The sequence below is a fragment of the Protobothrops mucrosquamatus genome, unplaced genomic scaffold, assembly GCF_001527695.2.
Source record: "Protobothrops mucrosquamatus isolate PMUCROS unplaced genomic scaffold, P.Mucros_1.0 scaffold768, whole genome shotgun sequence".
NCBI lineage: Eukaryota > Metazoa > Chordata > Lepidosauria > Squamata > Viperidae > Protobothrops > Protobothrops mucrosquamatus.
In genome coordinates, this window is record NW_015387036.1 from 484,427 (window position 1) to 500,798 (window position 16,372).

The following is a 16,372-nucleotide window of genomic DNA, read 5'->3' on the forward strand; positions in this document are numbered from 1 at the left end:
AAAAAGACAATATCTGTTACTTTCTTTTTCATTAAGGGCTCCAGCAGTTTTGTTAGGAAATAAAATGGCTCCTCTGATATTTTGGGAGTTTTTTTCCCAGCAGAGGCAGCAAATGTTGATGGCCTCTTGGCCTGGTTCAAACGGTGTGTCTTCAGCACAGTCCCTGTATCCAGACACCGGCCCCTCTGAGCCAGAGAAGCAAAGGGAAACAGCCTCAGCAGCTGAAACCTCCAAAGCCAGGTTACTTTTCACATACTGCTCCATCTTCAGAAATAGAACAAAAAATATTTTAATAACATTATAGTTATCAGCTGATTTTGGTTTAGCAATGGTGAAGGTGACCGCGTCGAAGGGCTGGACTTCTGGCTCTGCAGTCACAGCAAAAGGGACTGACTGCATTTGGGAGCCTAAAGCAAGCGGCGCTTCTCACTTTGCTTCAAAAGAAGCCCAAGGACAGCACTCCCCCCCCCCCCCGAAAGCTATTTAATATACAAAGCTCCACTTGCAAATGCTGAGACGGCCCTGCAAGAAACATGACCAAGTTGCTCTGAGGGCAAATCTCGCGCCTCCATCCTCCTTCACCGGTGTGGCTGGAATGTAGCTGCTGCCATTGCAGACCAGGACACTTCTTGAAAAGCGTGGCCTCGGATTCTATCTGTGGGCTAATCATTCTAGCCCCACACTGTAGAGAAAGAAAAGTAATTCAAAAGGAGGACAGGGATGAAGCCAATTATACACCAATTAAGATATATATTGTAATACACGGACAGATTACAACAGACACGAGCGTGATCTAACCAATCACAAAAGATCTGGGAGGCAGATTCTTCTTCTGCGGTTACCCCAATGTGTGATAGGGAAGCAAGCCTGGAGGGCATCCAGAGACCGGAGGGGAAGCCACAGGGCTCAACACTGCCTTTGGCCAGGTGTTCCCCACTGGTTCTGTTGGAAGGTGGCTAGAGGAGCATGCTCTGCTTTGGGGTGCTGGCCTTACCTGCCCAAAGTGCCTCCAGCGTGAGTGTAGTACTTGTTGTAGTCCAGGCGTAACAGCAGCTGAGCCAAGTCAGAATTTATCTGGTGGTTGTGAACACTGGAAAGAATCTTGAACAGAAGGGAGGACTGGCAGCTGAAGCCCTGCAAAGGGACAGGCACGCGTCAGAGCAGCCTTCTAGAGGAGGGGTCTCCAACATGTGATCCGTGGCCCGGGCCCCAGGAACGGCTGGCTCTTCAGTGTGTGTCTGTGTATGTGACTGTGTGTACCCACCTTAGCCAGGATGCTCAGCTGGGCTGTACCCCGTTCATCTAGGGGCCCTCGGTTCTGGCTGACCAACGAACAGAAATTATGGCAGAGATCTAAAATTTCATTCAGACAGTGAAAAGCCTACAAAATAATGATCAGAAGTGGGTTATATTATTATGTACTCATTTATCTTCCCACAGTTGTAACTATTATTCTAAACCAATTTTACCAATGAAAATATTAATCAGTTGAGCTCTGGGTTTTGTGAACTCAACACTTTTTTAACAACTTGGATGAGAAGTACGGAGAGAATGCTTATCAAATCTGCAGACATTGCAGAACTGATTGGACACTAAGAACACAAGAAATCTAGCAAAATGATCTTGATACATTATAGAATTGGGCTGAAAATAATATTGAATGTTAGAAATCAAATGCAGTTTTTGAATGGGAAAATACCCAGCTGGGCATTCATACTTAAAGATCTAGAAGACTAGCTGAGTGCAAACTGCGAACTAGCAGCCTGATAAGACTGCAAAAAGGCAAATGCAACTTTAAACTATGTCAGCAGAACTAATTCCTAACTTATAGGGCTTAATCATTATATTGATAACTCCTAGTTTGAGTGAGTGTCCATTCAACTGTAAAGGATTCAAACTTGCTAGAACAGATGACCTCAAGGTGAGCAACAAGGAAAATTGAGGCAAGACAGAAAGGCCCTCTTCAAGTACCTAACAGGAGGTCAGTAACAAAAAGTAGCCTAGATCTATTTTCTACCGTAAGAGAGGGCACAAGATGGGATAATGGGCTGAAGTTGCTGGAAGGCTGATTCCAGTGGAATATTCAGGAAAAGAAAATGCTACCAGGAAGAGCAGTTCTTCAGGGGAACCAATTACCCAATCACTCAACAGTTAAGTCAACCATCTATAATGGGGGGGGGGATGAGTGAGCCAAAGACGGGGGCATGCCACCCTCCCCCATATTTCCTTCAAGCTTTGCATGCACTGACCAGGAGGACGCACTCCAAGGAGCCAAGAGGGGAAACGGTTGACGACAATGTACACAAATAGGAGCTACTTGCCGGTTTCAAGAGAATGAAGGACTGGGCCAGGAGATTGCTCAAAAAGTGATCGTGGGCCAGTCGGATACTCTCAAAATCACGGGTAGAGTTAATCTGTTGAAGGAGCTGTGAGAACTGAGACTCCAGGACATCCACCTGAAAGAAAGCAAACCAGAAGCATTGCTTTTAACATCGAGGGTCAAGGAAAAGTAGAGAAGTACTTGTAAGAAGTTGTGAGAGCAATTTCAGCCGGCAGAAAAAGCTGAGAACAAAGCAACTGAGCCGTTCGGCCCCTTTTTCAGCCGCCCAGGCAAACACTTACTTGCAGGTAATACTGCAAATTGTCCACAAGGAAAGTCATGTGATGGCGCAGTTGCCACTTGATGGCATCCGTCCGCCGGGATTCCAGGCACTTGCACCGCATCTGCAGAGCCCAGCAGTGCTGCAGCTCGGCTTGGACTCGCCTCACGCTCAGCAGGTATTTGAAGACCACGTTGTACCTGCAGCCAAAGAGTTGGTTGGGCTGAGCTTCAGGGCAGGAAGCCCCCCAGAACACCAGCAGAAGCCCCCCTCCCACTTCCCACCACCCCAGAGAAGGCAGCGCTCACTTTTCCAGGACGGCAGGAGTGAAGAGGATGTGCAAAGGCCACTGAACTTTGTAGGAGAGCCCCAAGGCAGCCCAGCCGGACGTGGGGGACTCGTGGGGAGACAGCTCTCGAGAAGGGGTTTCCCGGTTCTGCAAAGGGTCTGAAAAGGGAGCCAGTCAACAACCTGGATTTAAGGCCGCAGCTCAGAGGGCTGGAGCTGGTGGCCCCTCCGGTAGCCTCTCCTGCGAAGAGCTCCGAGGCCTCCAGGCAGGAGGCAGCAGCCTCTGCCCTGCCAGCCATGACTGGGCGTGCTGTCTTCGAGGAATAACTGAAGTTGTGGCTTAGTGCAGGTTTCTGCTCGAGGGAGGGGGGATCCCATTCTTAACTCCCCAACACGGAGTCTGGCCTCTTGCACCAACACCCACCTCGGTGTTCCTTTCCGTGGTAATGGATGATCAGGTGAAGAAAAGGCAGGAGATTGTCGTCGTCCAAGAGCACTCTGTGGGCTGATTGCTGGAATGCCACATTCACATCTGAGGGGAGGAGCAGGGGGGTGCCTTTCAGAGGGGGGGGGTGGTGGAAAGAAAATAGGCCTTTTGCTGCCTCCCCCTTTTCACACCCCTCTTGGAGGCCAAACAACTACGCCTCTCTCCTCTGCCTTGGCAGAAATGGCACACAAGGAGCATTTTGAGCCTTTTTGGAGACGGGGAGACTCACCGTGCTCAGTCATTGCGGATGGTGGTGTCTTTAGCATGTGCTGTGCAGCATCTATAAAGGCCTGAAACAATTCTCCTCTCCCCAGGAGATAAAAGTCTTTAATGACCTAGAAGGAAGACAGCGTCCTGAAAGCCACCCTGTTCAGTAGCCTCGACCACCCTTCCTTCCTTCCTTCCACTGGGAAACAGGACCTCACGAGTTGCAGGAACGCCTATTTACCTTCAGCTGGCCTATCAAGTCGGACTCTTCCACCATCAGCTTCCATAAGTGCTTAGGAAAGAGAAAAGTCCCAGCGTCAAGATCTAGACGCTGCACCCAACGACAACTGTGCCATCCAAAGCTCCTCTCTCCGCTCAATCCTTGTGCAAGGTCACCCCCCCCGCCTCCCTCCTTGCAGGATGGCCATCCCTCCATGGGTTGGGTTTCTTCTAGAACTTCTCCCCGTCATGAAAAGATTCCTAAGGGTCCTTTGCCACAATGCTTCACGTGCAAAGCCTGACATTCTGCCTGACCTCCGCCACGGTGCTCCGGATCCAGTCAACCACAGACTCAAAGTCCATCAGATGGAACAGGGGCTGCTGCTTGAGGCGATGCAGCTCAGCAGCAAAAGTATCTTCTTGGTTCTTCAGGATGGAGCCTGTGAGAGAAGAGATTTCCAGGGAGGCTTTGCCGTCTTTTCAAGGCCTTGTATGTGCAATTGAAGGAGGCTGTGTAAACACATCAGCCTAGACAAGACCCCAGGAACAGTAACAAAGACAGAGGCGAACATTTGGGAACCAGACAGAGTTTGTCAAGGGAATCGATAAAGATTTAGCTTGCATTACAGAAGAATGAGAAGTTTCGAATATTTAAAAGAAAGAAAATCAGCCTCAGAAAGAGAGGAAGAACTTCGCAAAGTTGAATGGCTGAAATGGGTCGCCCAAGATCTTTCTTTGATCTTCTAGTCAGAAAGGCCTCTCATAACCTGGATCACTGACCCAATTCAGATGGATCTCAAGGGACCTCTTTCAGGTTCTGCTCATCCCTGATGGTCCAGCAAAACAGGAGCTTTGAGCACACCTGGCCTATTTGTGGAGAAGGATTACCCAGCCTTGAGAAGAAGTGCAGAGTAGCTGGCAGGAAAGGATTCCTGCAGCTGGACTGCAACCAGCATGCAAACCATCTATCTGCTGAACCAGTCCACAATAATTCCTAGCTCACTTGGAAGAAATCACAGCCAATCACAGTACCTTTTTTGGTAAGAGCCACATTCTGACTCTCAAACATCTGCACGGATTCCCCTACAAAGAGGATTTTTTCGGCGACACGAGCTGGAATGTAGGAAGGCAGCATCTCCATCCGGAGAGAGAACTGCTTTGGAGAAGGGGCCAACATATTCTCTTCCTCAATCAGCCTCTGTTGGAACAAAGGTTGGTGGAAGGGGGGGGAGAAACACAAGGGATTGATTCTAACACAAAGAACCCCAAGAGCAATGCATGGGACATCAACCCTTTTAGAAGGTTTGGGAGAGATGCCCAAGACAGGAGGAATCTGTCTCTTAATTTAAGAGTTCAGGGACTGGGAGAAACAATGCCAAGCTTGGGGAGAAAATATTGCCATGTTGCCCTTGTTCCCAAAGTTTATTCTTCCCTTAATTCTCTTCTAAAAAACACAAGGAAGTGAGAACACCCTGTACATTCGCCCCAATTTGATACTCTTTCAAAACGGCCTGAAGACCTGCTTTGCCAATGGACCCGGGGATCTCAGGGATATATGGAGCCCATCAAGTAGTGTATTTGATTGTTGTTGCCAGGGGGATGAGGATTTACTGGATTTTGAATTTGGGGTTACTCATTTAAGCTTCCTGGAGTGTGAGTTGGATGAGCGTCAAATTTTCTTAATAAAATAAATACATAAGCTTGAGTTCAAAAACGGGGGGACCATGGGGAAGACTCAATCTCACCATATCTTGCAGCTCTCGCAGTTGCTTTCCTGTGAGTCCTCCGATGCCCAGATCATCGTCGTCTTCTTCAGGCTGGGCCGGGATGACCCCCAGAGAGGGGCCCTGCCTGATGAAGAACTCCTCGTGCTGATCCAAGAGCAGTCCGTGCAGCATCCAGGCGGAGAGCTGCTTGTATAAAACGGCATGGCACATGGCCAGGACCCTGCAGAAGTGCAAACGGAATAAAAAGTTCAGGAGACACTCAGCTTCACGTGACGGGCAGCAAATGGAACCGGCAGCCAGGCAGCATCTCCTCCTTGGGCAGCTGCCCATTCCAATTAAAGCCCCTGAATTCCAGATGCTCTGAATTGCTCCCTTTGGTCATTTATGGAGAGCTGGTAAGAAGAAACACCACTGAAAGCAGCTTTATGCTTGTGTCCGGGGCAGGGGGGGGTTACTGGGGTACACCTAAAGGCCACCAAAGAATTGGAGTTCCTTACTTCTCCAGAGCATGGCGCACCGGTGGCAAGCCACCACGGCTGTATTTGTAGACTGTCTCCAAGATCTGACAACCGTGAATCTGCCAAAGAAACAAATTCAGATAAATCACTTGCAGGAAAGAAAACCAAAGGTGCCCAAACACCAACTGCCTTCCAGAAGGTTTGCAGCAGACAACAATAATGAACTGCATTTATCACCCCTTTTTACATTTCTGCCCAATAACAACAGCACAGACTTATATATTGCCCCACAGTGCTTTACAATGTGAGCATATTGCCCTCAACAATCTGGGCCTTCCTTTTAATGATTTCCGAAGGATGGAAGGCTGAGCCAACCTCAAGCCCCATCAGGATCGAACGGCAGGCTGTGAGCAGAGTCAGCCTGCAATGCTGCATTCTAACCTCTGTACCACCCTAACAGCAATATAACGTCTCTTTTGCATTTCTCATTTCCATCAAGATGAAAAGAATCAGTCTCAACTAAGCTGTTGGCCAGATATCTATATTTTTATTAAACTACTCCATGAATAAGCTTCCATTAACAGAGGCAGGAATACCGTACCTTCTGGGTCTTTATCTGCTCTACCACAATCATCAGTGAGGGAAACAAGAGCTGAAACTGTAAAACAAAAATTAGTATTTAAAATATACTTGTTTAGTGAATTGGGGCAAAAAATAAATAGTTGCTCAGCAGATTTGACAATCTGATATCTGGCCATGGAAAAACCCTTCTCCTGAGCTGCCTTCAAGATATGTATCATGTTTCCTTTGGGCTGTGATTGGTCCTTACTATCTATAGAACCTTTACAAAAAAAGATACCAAACATCTTTTAAATGTTAAGATAACAGAGATGAATGTAGCTTTCAATTTTTTTCCTTTTGTTCAGTCGTGTCTGAATCTTGGAGACTGCCTGGATAAATCCCTGCAGTTTTATTAGCAAGGTTTTTCAGAAGTGGGTTGCCATTAGCTTCCTCCTAGAGCTAATTAAAAGTGACTGGCCCAAGGTCACCCAGTTGGCTTCCTGTCTAAGGCAGGACTAGAACTCACGATCACCCATTTTTAGCCAGAGGCCTTAATCTTGAAACCAAACTGGCTCTCATTTTAAAATAATAGCACAGGGCTAATTGCATTCTCCTAAACAGTACTGGGGTTTTTCAATAAAGTGATTCAAAATGATACATAAATGCTACTTCAAATAGATACAGATATACACATACATATATACATATATATACATACATACATATATATGTCTTGAGTGTTTTTTTGATGCGCCCTGTCGGCCCAAATATGGGAGGAAAAAATACATATATACATACATACATACATACATACATACATACATATAAAAGAATTTTAAATCAAAACCTAGATCTAACTAGCAACTTCAGTTCTGCAGAGGCAATCCAAGATACCAAACTCAATGAAAATCACCATCCTAGGCCACGGGGGCCGGCCCGCTCTCAGCACAGGGAGGCAACTGATGAAAAATCACACTTTTAATCAACAGAAAGGCTCCCGACATGGACCAGATATTGCAGCAATCACAGGAAGGCTTCATCTTTTTTTAAATTTATACATATTTAACTGCCCATCTTTGCATAGCGCAGGTTGGCGGAACCGGCTCACCCCTCATTGCAAGCATGACTCTGCCAGTCTGGAATCCTTTTCACAATCCCCACCTCTAACCTGGAATCTAGGCAGCCTGGGAGGGCGGGAGGCTGACCTCAAAGAAGAAACGTGCTGGGAAACAAAAGAAGTTCACAGATCTCGTGAAGTTGGAAGGTCTGATTGCACTTTTCTTTTTTTTTTTAGTCCCATGAACTTCTTTTGTTTCCCTGCATGTTTCTTTTTTATATATTGTTGCATCTGGGAAAGTATCCTCAAAGTGCAGATGGAAATGACTTCTTGGGCAATACTCACCTGGTCCAGAGAATAGTTGACATACGAGATGGTAAGGTGTGGATCAGCCAGAAACTGCCCAAAACAAAGGGATAAAGTGTGAGCATTCACAACTGAGCCTTTTTTTTGGGGGGGGGAGAAAGAGACAGGTTGTCAGGATGTAACCTTCTGAATGTTATATAGCCTGCAATACCTTATTCCAGATAAGCTTCTACTCTGTCAGAAAATGCAAACTTGGCCCGAGACAAACCAGCATCGTGGCCATTCGGGTTGGGGTCTTCCCCCCCCCCGAAGCACCCAGCTTCCTCCTTGCACACCTGGCCCTCACCTCCTGCTCCAAGCCCAGCAGCGCCTGCCGGTAGGGCTGCAGCACGGCATCTAGCCCGGTGCAGAAGGCGCGCAGGTAGATCCCCGGTGGGGAGGCCAGCAGCTCCTGCGGAGAGGCGAAGCCAGGCGGTGACTCCCCGTGGGGCCCCTGGGAAAGCCCCCCACCCCTCCCTGGGAAAGGCGCACCTGCAGCGGCGGCAGTGGCGGCTGGGCGTGCTCGGCGAACTGCTCGATGAACTCTTGCAGGCGGATGTAGAGGGAGCCCAGGCGGCAGATGCGGGCCAGGAGGGCGGCCTCGCTGGGGTGCAGGAACGGCGGCGGCTCCGGGGACACCTGCGGGGAGAGGGGGAGGATTTAGGGCAGGGGTCTTCAAACTCGGCCCTTTTAGGGCTCGTGGACTTCAACTCCCAGAATTCCTCAGCCAGCATGCCTAGCTGAGGAATTCTGGGAGTTGGTCCACAAGCAGTAGGCAACCTTGGCCCTTTTAGGACTCGTGGACTTCAACTCCCAGAATTCCTCAGCCAGCATGCCTGGCTGGGGAATTCTGGGAGTTGGTCCACAAGCAGTAGGCAACCTTGGTCCTTTTAGGACTCGTGGACTTCAACTCCCAGAATTCCTCAGCCAGCATGCCTGGCTGGGGAATTCTGGGAGTTGGTCCACAAGCAGGAGTAGGCAACCTTGGTCCTTTTGACTTGTGGACTTCAACTCCCAGAATTCCTCAGCAGCGTGCCTGGCTGAGGAATTCTGGGAGTTGAAGTCCACGAGTCATAAAAGGGCCGAGTTGGAAGACCCGATTTAGGGCGCTGGCCGGGCCCGCAGAGGGAGGGAGGGCCGCTCCGCCCGCGCGCTCCCCGCCCACCTGCAGGCCGCCGCCGCCGCCCACGAAGAGGCCGCCCGGGTAGCCACGCAGCGCCAGCAGCAGTTCGTGGATCATGGCGCCGCGTGGGGGCCGGCCCTTAGCCGCCTCTTCGCAGGAGCCGCGACGACGCCTCCGGGAACAGGGCAGAGCCGGCACACCCCCGCGAAGACCCGGCCGAGGCCTCGATCGCCGCCGGATGAGGCGCCGGGACTCGCGAGGACGGGATGGGGTCCTTCAGGCATTTAGCTTGGCCGCCTGTCTAGCAGCTCCGGCCACGCCCCCCGGGCGCGTCAGAGCCGCCCTGCGCTGATGCCGCCTGCCGGGAGGGGGGCGGGGGGGGACACGGCCGGCCGGAGGAGCGCCGAGGTGGCAGAATGCCCTCAGCCTGGCGAGAGGAGGGAAGGCGGGCAGGCGACTCTCTGTGGCCCGGCAGAAGGAGGGCAGGGGGAAGAGGCTGTCAATACCTGAGCAGGGGGTTGGACTAGATGACCTTCAAGGTCCCTTCCAACTTTACTATTATTATTACTTCCTCACTCTCGCCTAAAGCAGGGGTCCTCAACCTTTAAGACTTGTGGACTTCAACTCCCAGAATTCCTCAGCCAGCCAAGGACTTGAGCGGACAGCAGGGGAGGTGCCAGTGGGGTGCAGGGTGGCCGAAAGGGCGGGGCAGATGTGACTGGCGAAGTCCTAAGTGCGAGTGGGCTGCCAAATGCCCAGATTTTGATCCCGGGGCGGCTGCAGTGGCCGAGGCCTGGTGATGACTCCCATTCATTCAGCGCCTCCAAGGGTCGCTGAGCAAAGGTCAAACGGGGGCTACCTGTCCAAAGAGAGTGGCTGAGGTTGCACAGCAGGAGAAGCCTCAAAAAGCCCCACAGGAGTTAGAAATGGCCCACGCTCCAGGGACTTTCCCCGGAGTGGGTTGGAATAGCAGGCTGGCTGGCTGAAGTGGCCTAAGAATAGCAACCCTTTGGACATGGAGATGGTAAAGGAGGTGGTGCCTCGCTTAGACCTTAAAAATGGTTCTTTATATGGCAATGTATTCTCGGAATACCAGGAATGGCCAAATGATTCATTGTAACTCTCCAGGGATTATTAGCAAATTTGATGGGGTTCATTTAAAAAAAAAGATCAAAAATCTTGAGTAGGCAAAATGAGAACACCATCAAAAGTCAGTCCAATTTTGCCTTTTGGTTTAAGTTGCGGTGAAGGATATATAAATACAGTGTATCGTTTTGGGGAGTTCTGGTATGGCAAAGCCGGAGATTCTCTGGCCCAAAATATTATTTCATTACAAGCAGGGTTGGGTTAGCATCCTTATTAAGTTCTTCAACAATTCAGGAAGGCAGGTATACAAAATCTGGCATTGTTTATATCCTTAGATTAGGAGGAGGAGCAAAGCATTAAAGAAAACTAGATCTTATATGGGCTTCTCTTTGAATGGCTCAATGATTAAAAATATTAGTTCATTTTTAAAATGACTTTAGAGGCCGCGGCGAAGAGGCTCGGCGGGACTGCCCAGGCGCGCTTCCGCTCCGCTCGTTCCCGCCGCGGCCGCGCCCTCCCTGCGCCGACACCCACGGGCGGAGCCGCCTGGCCGCTTCCCCTTCGTCTTCCTGCCTTCGCCCTCGGACGGCCTGCGCCGCGTTGCGTTGCGCTGTGCTGCGCTCCCTCCGCTCCGCACCCGCCAGAGAACCCCCGCCGCCCGCGCCTATGGCTGCTCCGGAGGAATGCGACGGGACGGGCGCGGCCCGGCCGCACTACGGCTGTGAGTCCGCGCGTGGCAGGCGGGGGGGGGAAGCGGGGCGGGAGGGGGGCGCGGGGCGGCCGGGCGGCGGCTTCCTTGACGGCGCGCCCGATCCCAACCGGCTTGGCGGCGCGCGGGCTGCAGGGGTTGCCGCCGCCGCTCCCGACCCGGCCTTCCGCGCCCAAGATGGCCGGAGAGGCTGCTGCCGCCCCACCGCCGCCGAGGAGCGGCCTGCTCCTGCACGTCTCCTGCCCGGCAGCTGCGGATCGGGCGCAGAGCCCGGCTTGGTGCGCGCCGGGCCCTGCGGCCGCCCTTGGCCAGACCCTCCCGGGGATCTGGCTCCTCAGGCCGGGCGCCTTGGCGACCTTCCCTTCCCGGCCGCATCACTCCCTCCCGGCCCGCAGCAGCCTCTCGGCCGGCGCGAGGCGGTGAGGGTGAGCCGCCGCCGCCGCGGAGAGGAGCGGCCGGGCCGGAAGGGAACCCGTTGTCGGCCGGGGGGCCTCCCAGGGACCTGAGCAGGCGGCCCCAGGGCGGGAAAGGCCCGGACCGGCCGAGTCGGCGGCGAAGAAACGGCGGCGCTCCGTCCCCTCGGAAGCGCCCCCGCCGCCCCGCCGGGAGTGACCGCGCCTCTCTTTGCAGCCGTGCTGGACAACGAGAGGATGACGGCGGAGGAGATGGACGAGCGGCGGCGCCAGAACGTGGCCTACGAGTATCTCTGCCACCTGGAGGAGGCCAAGAGGTGAGCCGGGAGCGCCGGCGGCCCCAAGCAGGGTCGGGCGGGGTGGGGGGGTGAAGGCGACCGGCTTGGTCGCTTGGGTTGCCCGCCGACCTGGACGGCTGCTCGGCATGGTTTTCGTGGCCTCCGCCTGCTTCCTCCTGAAATGGAGCCCCTGCCCATCCATTGTATGCATTTATTCAAGCCCCAGGCTTTCCGGGAATGCCGTCATGGGCAGCTTTTCCTTGTAGGAGGAAGACACCTCCTGTGATCTGCTCAACACGAATGGCCTGCCCTGATCCAGGATCAAATTCTAGGGACCTCTCATGGGTGTGTGGTTGGCCATCAGGGAAACCTGTTTTCTGAGAAATAATATTGAAAAGTATGTTGCTTGATGATCTTTTCCAGGGAGTGGGTGGCTCTCCAGGCAAGGTATGATGTCAACTGTTTTCATTTTTGTGTACCCTTTTTATGATGTGTAGCATGATCTCAAGCTTTCTTTGTTTACCTCCCAGTATAGCGGGAACTCTTGCCCAAGAATGAGATGAGGAAATGTGTCATTCTTTCCTTCCATTTCTTTCTCTCTTTTGGCACATACTTTTATGGGAGATGTTCTCTGTCAATAACTGATTTCCCAGATTACAGATAACAAAATTCTTTGAAGAAACATATGGATTCAAAGTTTTCACAAACTCCATACAGTATTGAACAAATCTTTGGCTGTGTTAGTAAGCCAAAACTGTTGTAATTGTGCAATACGTTCTGCTGAAATAAACCATATTGTGATTTTTAAGGGACCAAGTGGGTGCAAATCCCCATAGTCACACAATTACAATCTGGGCATTTGGCAATCCATTTGCACTGACTGGTTGCCAGGCGCCCCACAATCAGGTGGTTGCCATTTGCAGTCTTCCCCGTCAGCTTCCCCAAAAAGTCAGTGGGAAAGGTGGCACCTGCCAAGAGGACTTCCTCTGGGGCTGGCTGTCCCAAAATCCAAGTTGGATTCTCAGCCATGGAGGATTTACAACCCCCGAGGGAGAAGAAGTGTGGTAAGGTAAGGAGTGGGGTGGGTGGGTGGAGACCATGAGAGGCCTGGAGCAGGTGACTGTCTCCCACTCAGGAGCTGAAAATCCTGCTTGGATTTTGGCAGGACGATGAGTGGAGAGACCCTCATGCGTGAGCTGTGCTGGGCCTCCCAGGGTCTTCCCCAGGCCCCTGAGGCACCCCACACTCCTTATCTGGGCCTCTTACCTTGCTTAATGATTGCTTCATCAGTGACAGATTCAGGTCCCAGTTGTAGTCAAGGACTACCTGTAGATGTTTTCCATTAATTGAGATACTATGTAATAAACAATGTAAGATGACATTATTATATAATGTAACATTATAGTAACTTGCAAAATATGTCATATGTTTGAGCTGATGCCCACAGAAGACCCAAACTATATATGTATCAAATGTAAATCATATGAATTATTAGGAGAAAAAGAAGCAACCAAAGCAAGAATCCCCGACCTAAACTACACCAAAATTAAACACAATAGGGAGCAAACAGCTTTTTTTAAAAAATGAGCTGATATATGAACAAAAAGAAGAAAATCGATAACCCAAAGTGAACACCATAGGGAACAAACAATTTATGAAAAAAAATGACCCTATGTATGAATCTAAAGAAGACCGATGGAAACATATCACTTTTAGAAGAAAACAGCAACCAAGAGCAAAGCCCCTACTATTTAACCTAGCCCATTCCAGTGAAGCCCCTCTGGAACTGAACAATCGCTTTCGTAGCCTCCCCCGGGAAGGAAATATGCAGACACCTATAAAAGACCAGTCGCCAATAGTTTCTAAAAAAGAGATGCAACTCAGCATTCCTGTGACAGGAGGAATAGCATCCCAGACTTCCCTAGGAAAAAAAGGCAAATATTGGTGATAGGAGTGTCACTTCTTTGGGGAATAGAAACTATAGTCTGCAGACTGAACAATCTCCCTCAGTCTAGGGAGGTATGTTGTCTCCCTGGAGCAAAAATCAATAATGTAACTGAGAACCTTACTAAAATAATCAACCCCACAGATTACTACTTCTTTCTTCTCCTACACGGGACCAATGATGCAACAATGAATCTAAAAACAATAAGAGGTTACAAACAGCTAGGGAAGAAAGTTAAAGAATTAGGAACTCAAGTGGTGTTTTCATCTATACTTCCAACCAAAGGCCAACATCCAATGAGAGCGCAAAGGATTTTAGAAACAAACCACTGGCTTAAAAACTGGTGTCATCAAGAGAACTTCGGCTTCCAGACCATAGTATGCGTTACCTACATGAAGGGCTACTGGCTACTGGATGAAGTGAACCTTACAAGAACTGGAAAGAATATCTTCAGAAAGCAACTGGCTAATCTTATCAGAAGGGCTTTAAACTAAAATTGAGGGGGGAGGGAGCCAAATCTTCAAGACCTTTAGAACCTGGTTCCAAGCAAAAACCACTAGATAACCAACCATATAAGAAGGTAAGTAGCTCGGATTTGTTAAAAAACAGATTATGCCAAACCAATCTTTCATTCTTTGACAAAGTGACTAAATTAGTAGATCAGCAAAATGCTGTGGACATAGTATACTTAGACTTCAGCAAGGCATTCGACAAAGTAGACCACAACCTAATTCTTGGTAAGCTAAAAAAAATGTGGGATAGACGACATCACCACCAGATGGATTTGTAACTGGCTGACAAACCATACTCAACGAGTAGTCGTTAATGGTACTACTCCACGGCCTCCTGAAAAAGCTCCTTTGGGACAACCAGGATCTGGATGCCTGAGAACCTCCATAGACATTTAGCCATGCACTCTGGGATGAACACCCTTCAAATGATGCGGCAGTATGAACGGATTTCCAGAAAACATTGCAGACTCCGGGAACCATTTGCGCTTCAGTTTGAGATGCAGACAACACAGACACACCCCCAACAGCCTGCGCCTGTCTTCAACAGTGAAGGGACACAGGGCAGAAAAACATCCTGCAGCCAAGAAGGCCCCACACACATCTGCACTGTTCAGGAGACCCTCGAGGACACAGGTAATCTTCCAAAAGGCACCAATGACTATCTAAAACGGGTAGTCAACCTTGGCTCTTTTATGACTCGTGGACTTCAACTCCCAGAATTCCCGAGCCAGCTAAGCTGGCTCGGGAATTCTGGGAATTGAAGTCCACGAGTCACAAAAGAGCCAAGGTTGACTACCCCTGGTCTAAAAGAAAAGCATCTGTCGGACAGTAGGGAAAATAAATAATAAAAAGACCTGGCCATAACTAAGTGCAGGAAAGTTGAAGAAAGAAACGGGGGCTAATTCTGGCTGCACAGGACGAGGCCTTAAGAACAAAATGCATACAAAGCCAGAATTGAGAAAGACAACAACAGACAGCAAGTGCTGCCACTGCAAAGAAGCTGAAGAAATACCTGGTTAGCTGCTCCAAGATTGGATTCAAAAGGCCAAATTCAGTCTAGACATCTGACAGCACTGATGATGTTACCTAGCTTGGGTAATGAAACATCTGCAAGAAAACAACAAAGTTCAGAGAGCACCAAGGACCTCTCACTTTAAACATCTCACTGACTGTGTGACGAACCATAATTTATTAAATTTATATCCCTCCCACCTCCCGATTCCTTGCATCTTTGGAATAGAAATCCTAAAAAAGAAGCAGCATCAATACTGGGTGTTGCACTTTATGGGCTGATAAAGGTCTGTGCTTCCTAAAGAACAGTGGTCCAGCCAGTGTCTGGGCTTGTTGGTTGGGAAAAATCTGGGAGTTGGCAACTAGCAGCACTGAAGCTGACACACCTCCACACCTGGTGAAGATCCTTCCAGGTATAGAACTTAAGGAATCTGAGATGTGTCCAGACATGCCCCTTCCTCTGGTGGAAGAATAATGGGTTCCCTGCCCCCGACCTGCCAGGATTCTCTGCTGGTCTTTTTAGGTTCTTTTCTGTCCCTCCATATCTTACATTATGGCTGGGAGATGCCTGGAGATGCCTCCCTTAGCACTTTCTGACTCCTTGGCTCTTTACTTTTTGAGGGTCTTTTAATTTTTTGATCTTTTCCATTCAACAATGGAATGAATAACACTGGAGTTGGCAGTTTTTTCTTCAGCAGGGGAATTCAGGTAGTCCTCAACTTACGTCCATTCATTCAGCAACCTTTCAAAGTTACAGCAGCGCTGAAAAAATAAATTTATGACCAGTTTTCAAAGTTCTGGCTGTCGTAGCACCCTCATAGTCATGTGATCGTGGATCTGAGCACTTGGGTGCCCAGCTTGCAGTTGTTAGGATATTGCAGCAAGCTGCAGCCCTTGGTCACCCTTTGTGACCTTCCCATAAGCAAAGTCAGCAGGAAAGCCAGCTGGTTGCTGGTGGCTGTGGAAGCTTCCTTCTTCTGCTTTTTCCTCTTGCCTACAGCATCCCCCTGTCAGCACATGACCTCCTCAGGCCCCCCCAAAGCCTTCCCCTCCAGGGCAGCCCCACATTCCTTGCCTTGGAAATGGCCGTCTTCTTGGTTAATGACCCACACATCCCTGGCATTAGGATGGCAACTGGGACTGATGATAGCTTTATGACCTTAAGAGACCAGCAATCCTGGTCTCAATTGTGTAGGGGCTAAAGCAGCTGTGTGAGGGATCCTTCCAATTCTCTAAGTCTCTGGTTTTGGTTTATAGCAATCTCTGGCTGGGATGTAATTTGGGGTGTTCAAGGACGCCCATCAGGAAAATACCCAGTTTGGGGAAAGCTGAAGTAACTCTACTGT

The 16,372-nt window shown here is 49.9% G+C and overlaps 2 protein-coding genes across 2 annotated transcripts in view; one reads left to right on the forward strand and one right to left on the reverse strand.

Annotated features, from left to right (window-relative positions):
- Positions 1-465: 465 nt before the first annotated feature.
- TUBGCP4 (tubulin gamma complex associated protein 4) lies at positions 466-8,274 on the reverse strand. Its single transcript, XM_015818614.1, has 16 exons — positions 8,257-8,274; positions 7,950-8,003; positions 6,588-6,644; positions 6,026-6,105; positions 5,547-5,748; positions 4,834-4,999; positions 4,117-4,241; positions 3,824-3,874; positions 3,605-3,710; positions 3,313-3,420; positions 2,909-3,047; positions 2,623-2,800; positions 2,322-2,456; positions 1,265-1,381; positions 995-1,134; positions 466-682 (listed from the first exon to the last, which is right to left on the reverse strand). Exons 3-16 carry the CDS (start codon positions 6,618-6,620, stop codon positions 667-669), a joined length of 1,596 nt encoding a protein of 531 aa, XP_015674100.1. The 5' UTR covers positions 6,621-6,644; positions 7,950-8,003; positions 8,257-8,274; the 3' UTR covers positions 466-666.
- Positions 8,275-10,824: 2,550 nt separating this feature from the next.
- IQGAP1 (IQ motif containing GTPase activating protein 1) overlaps positions 10,825-16,372 on the forward strand; it is a 33,161-nt gene continuing 27,613 nt past the window's right edge. The window contains exons 1-2 of the mRNA XM_015818599.1: positions 10,825-10,879; positions 11,498-11,597. Coding sequence (XP_015674085.1) covers positions 10,825-10,879; positions 11,498-11,597 — 155 coding nt within the window. The remainder of the gene's footprint in view (positions 10,880-11,497; positions 11,598-16,372) is intronic.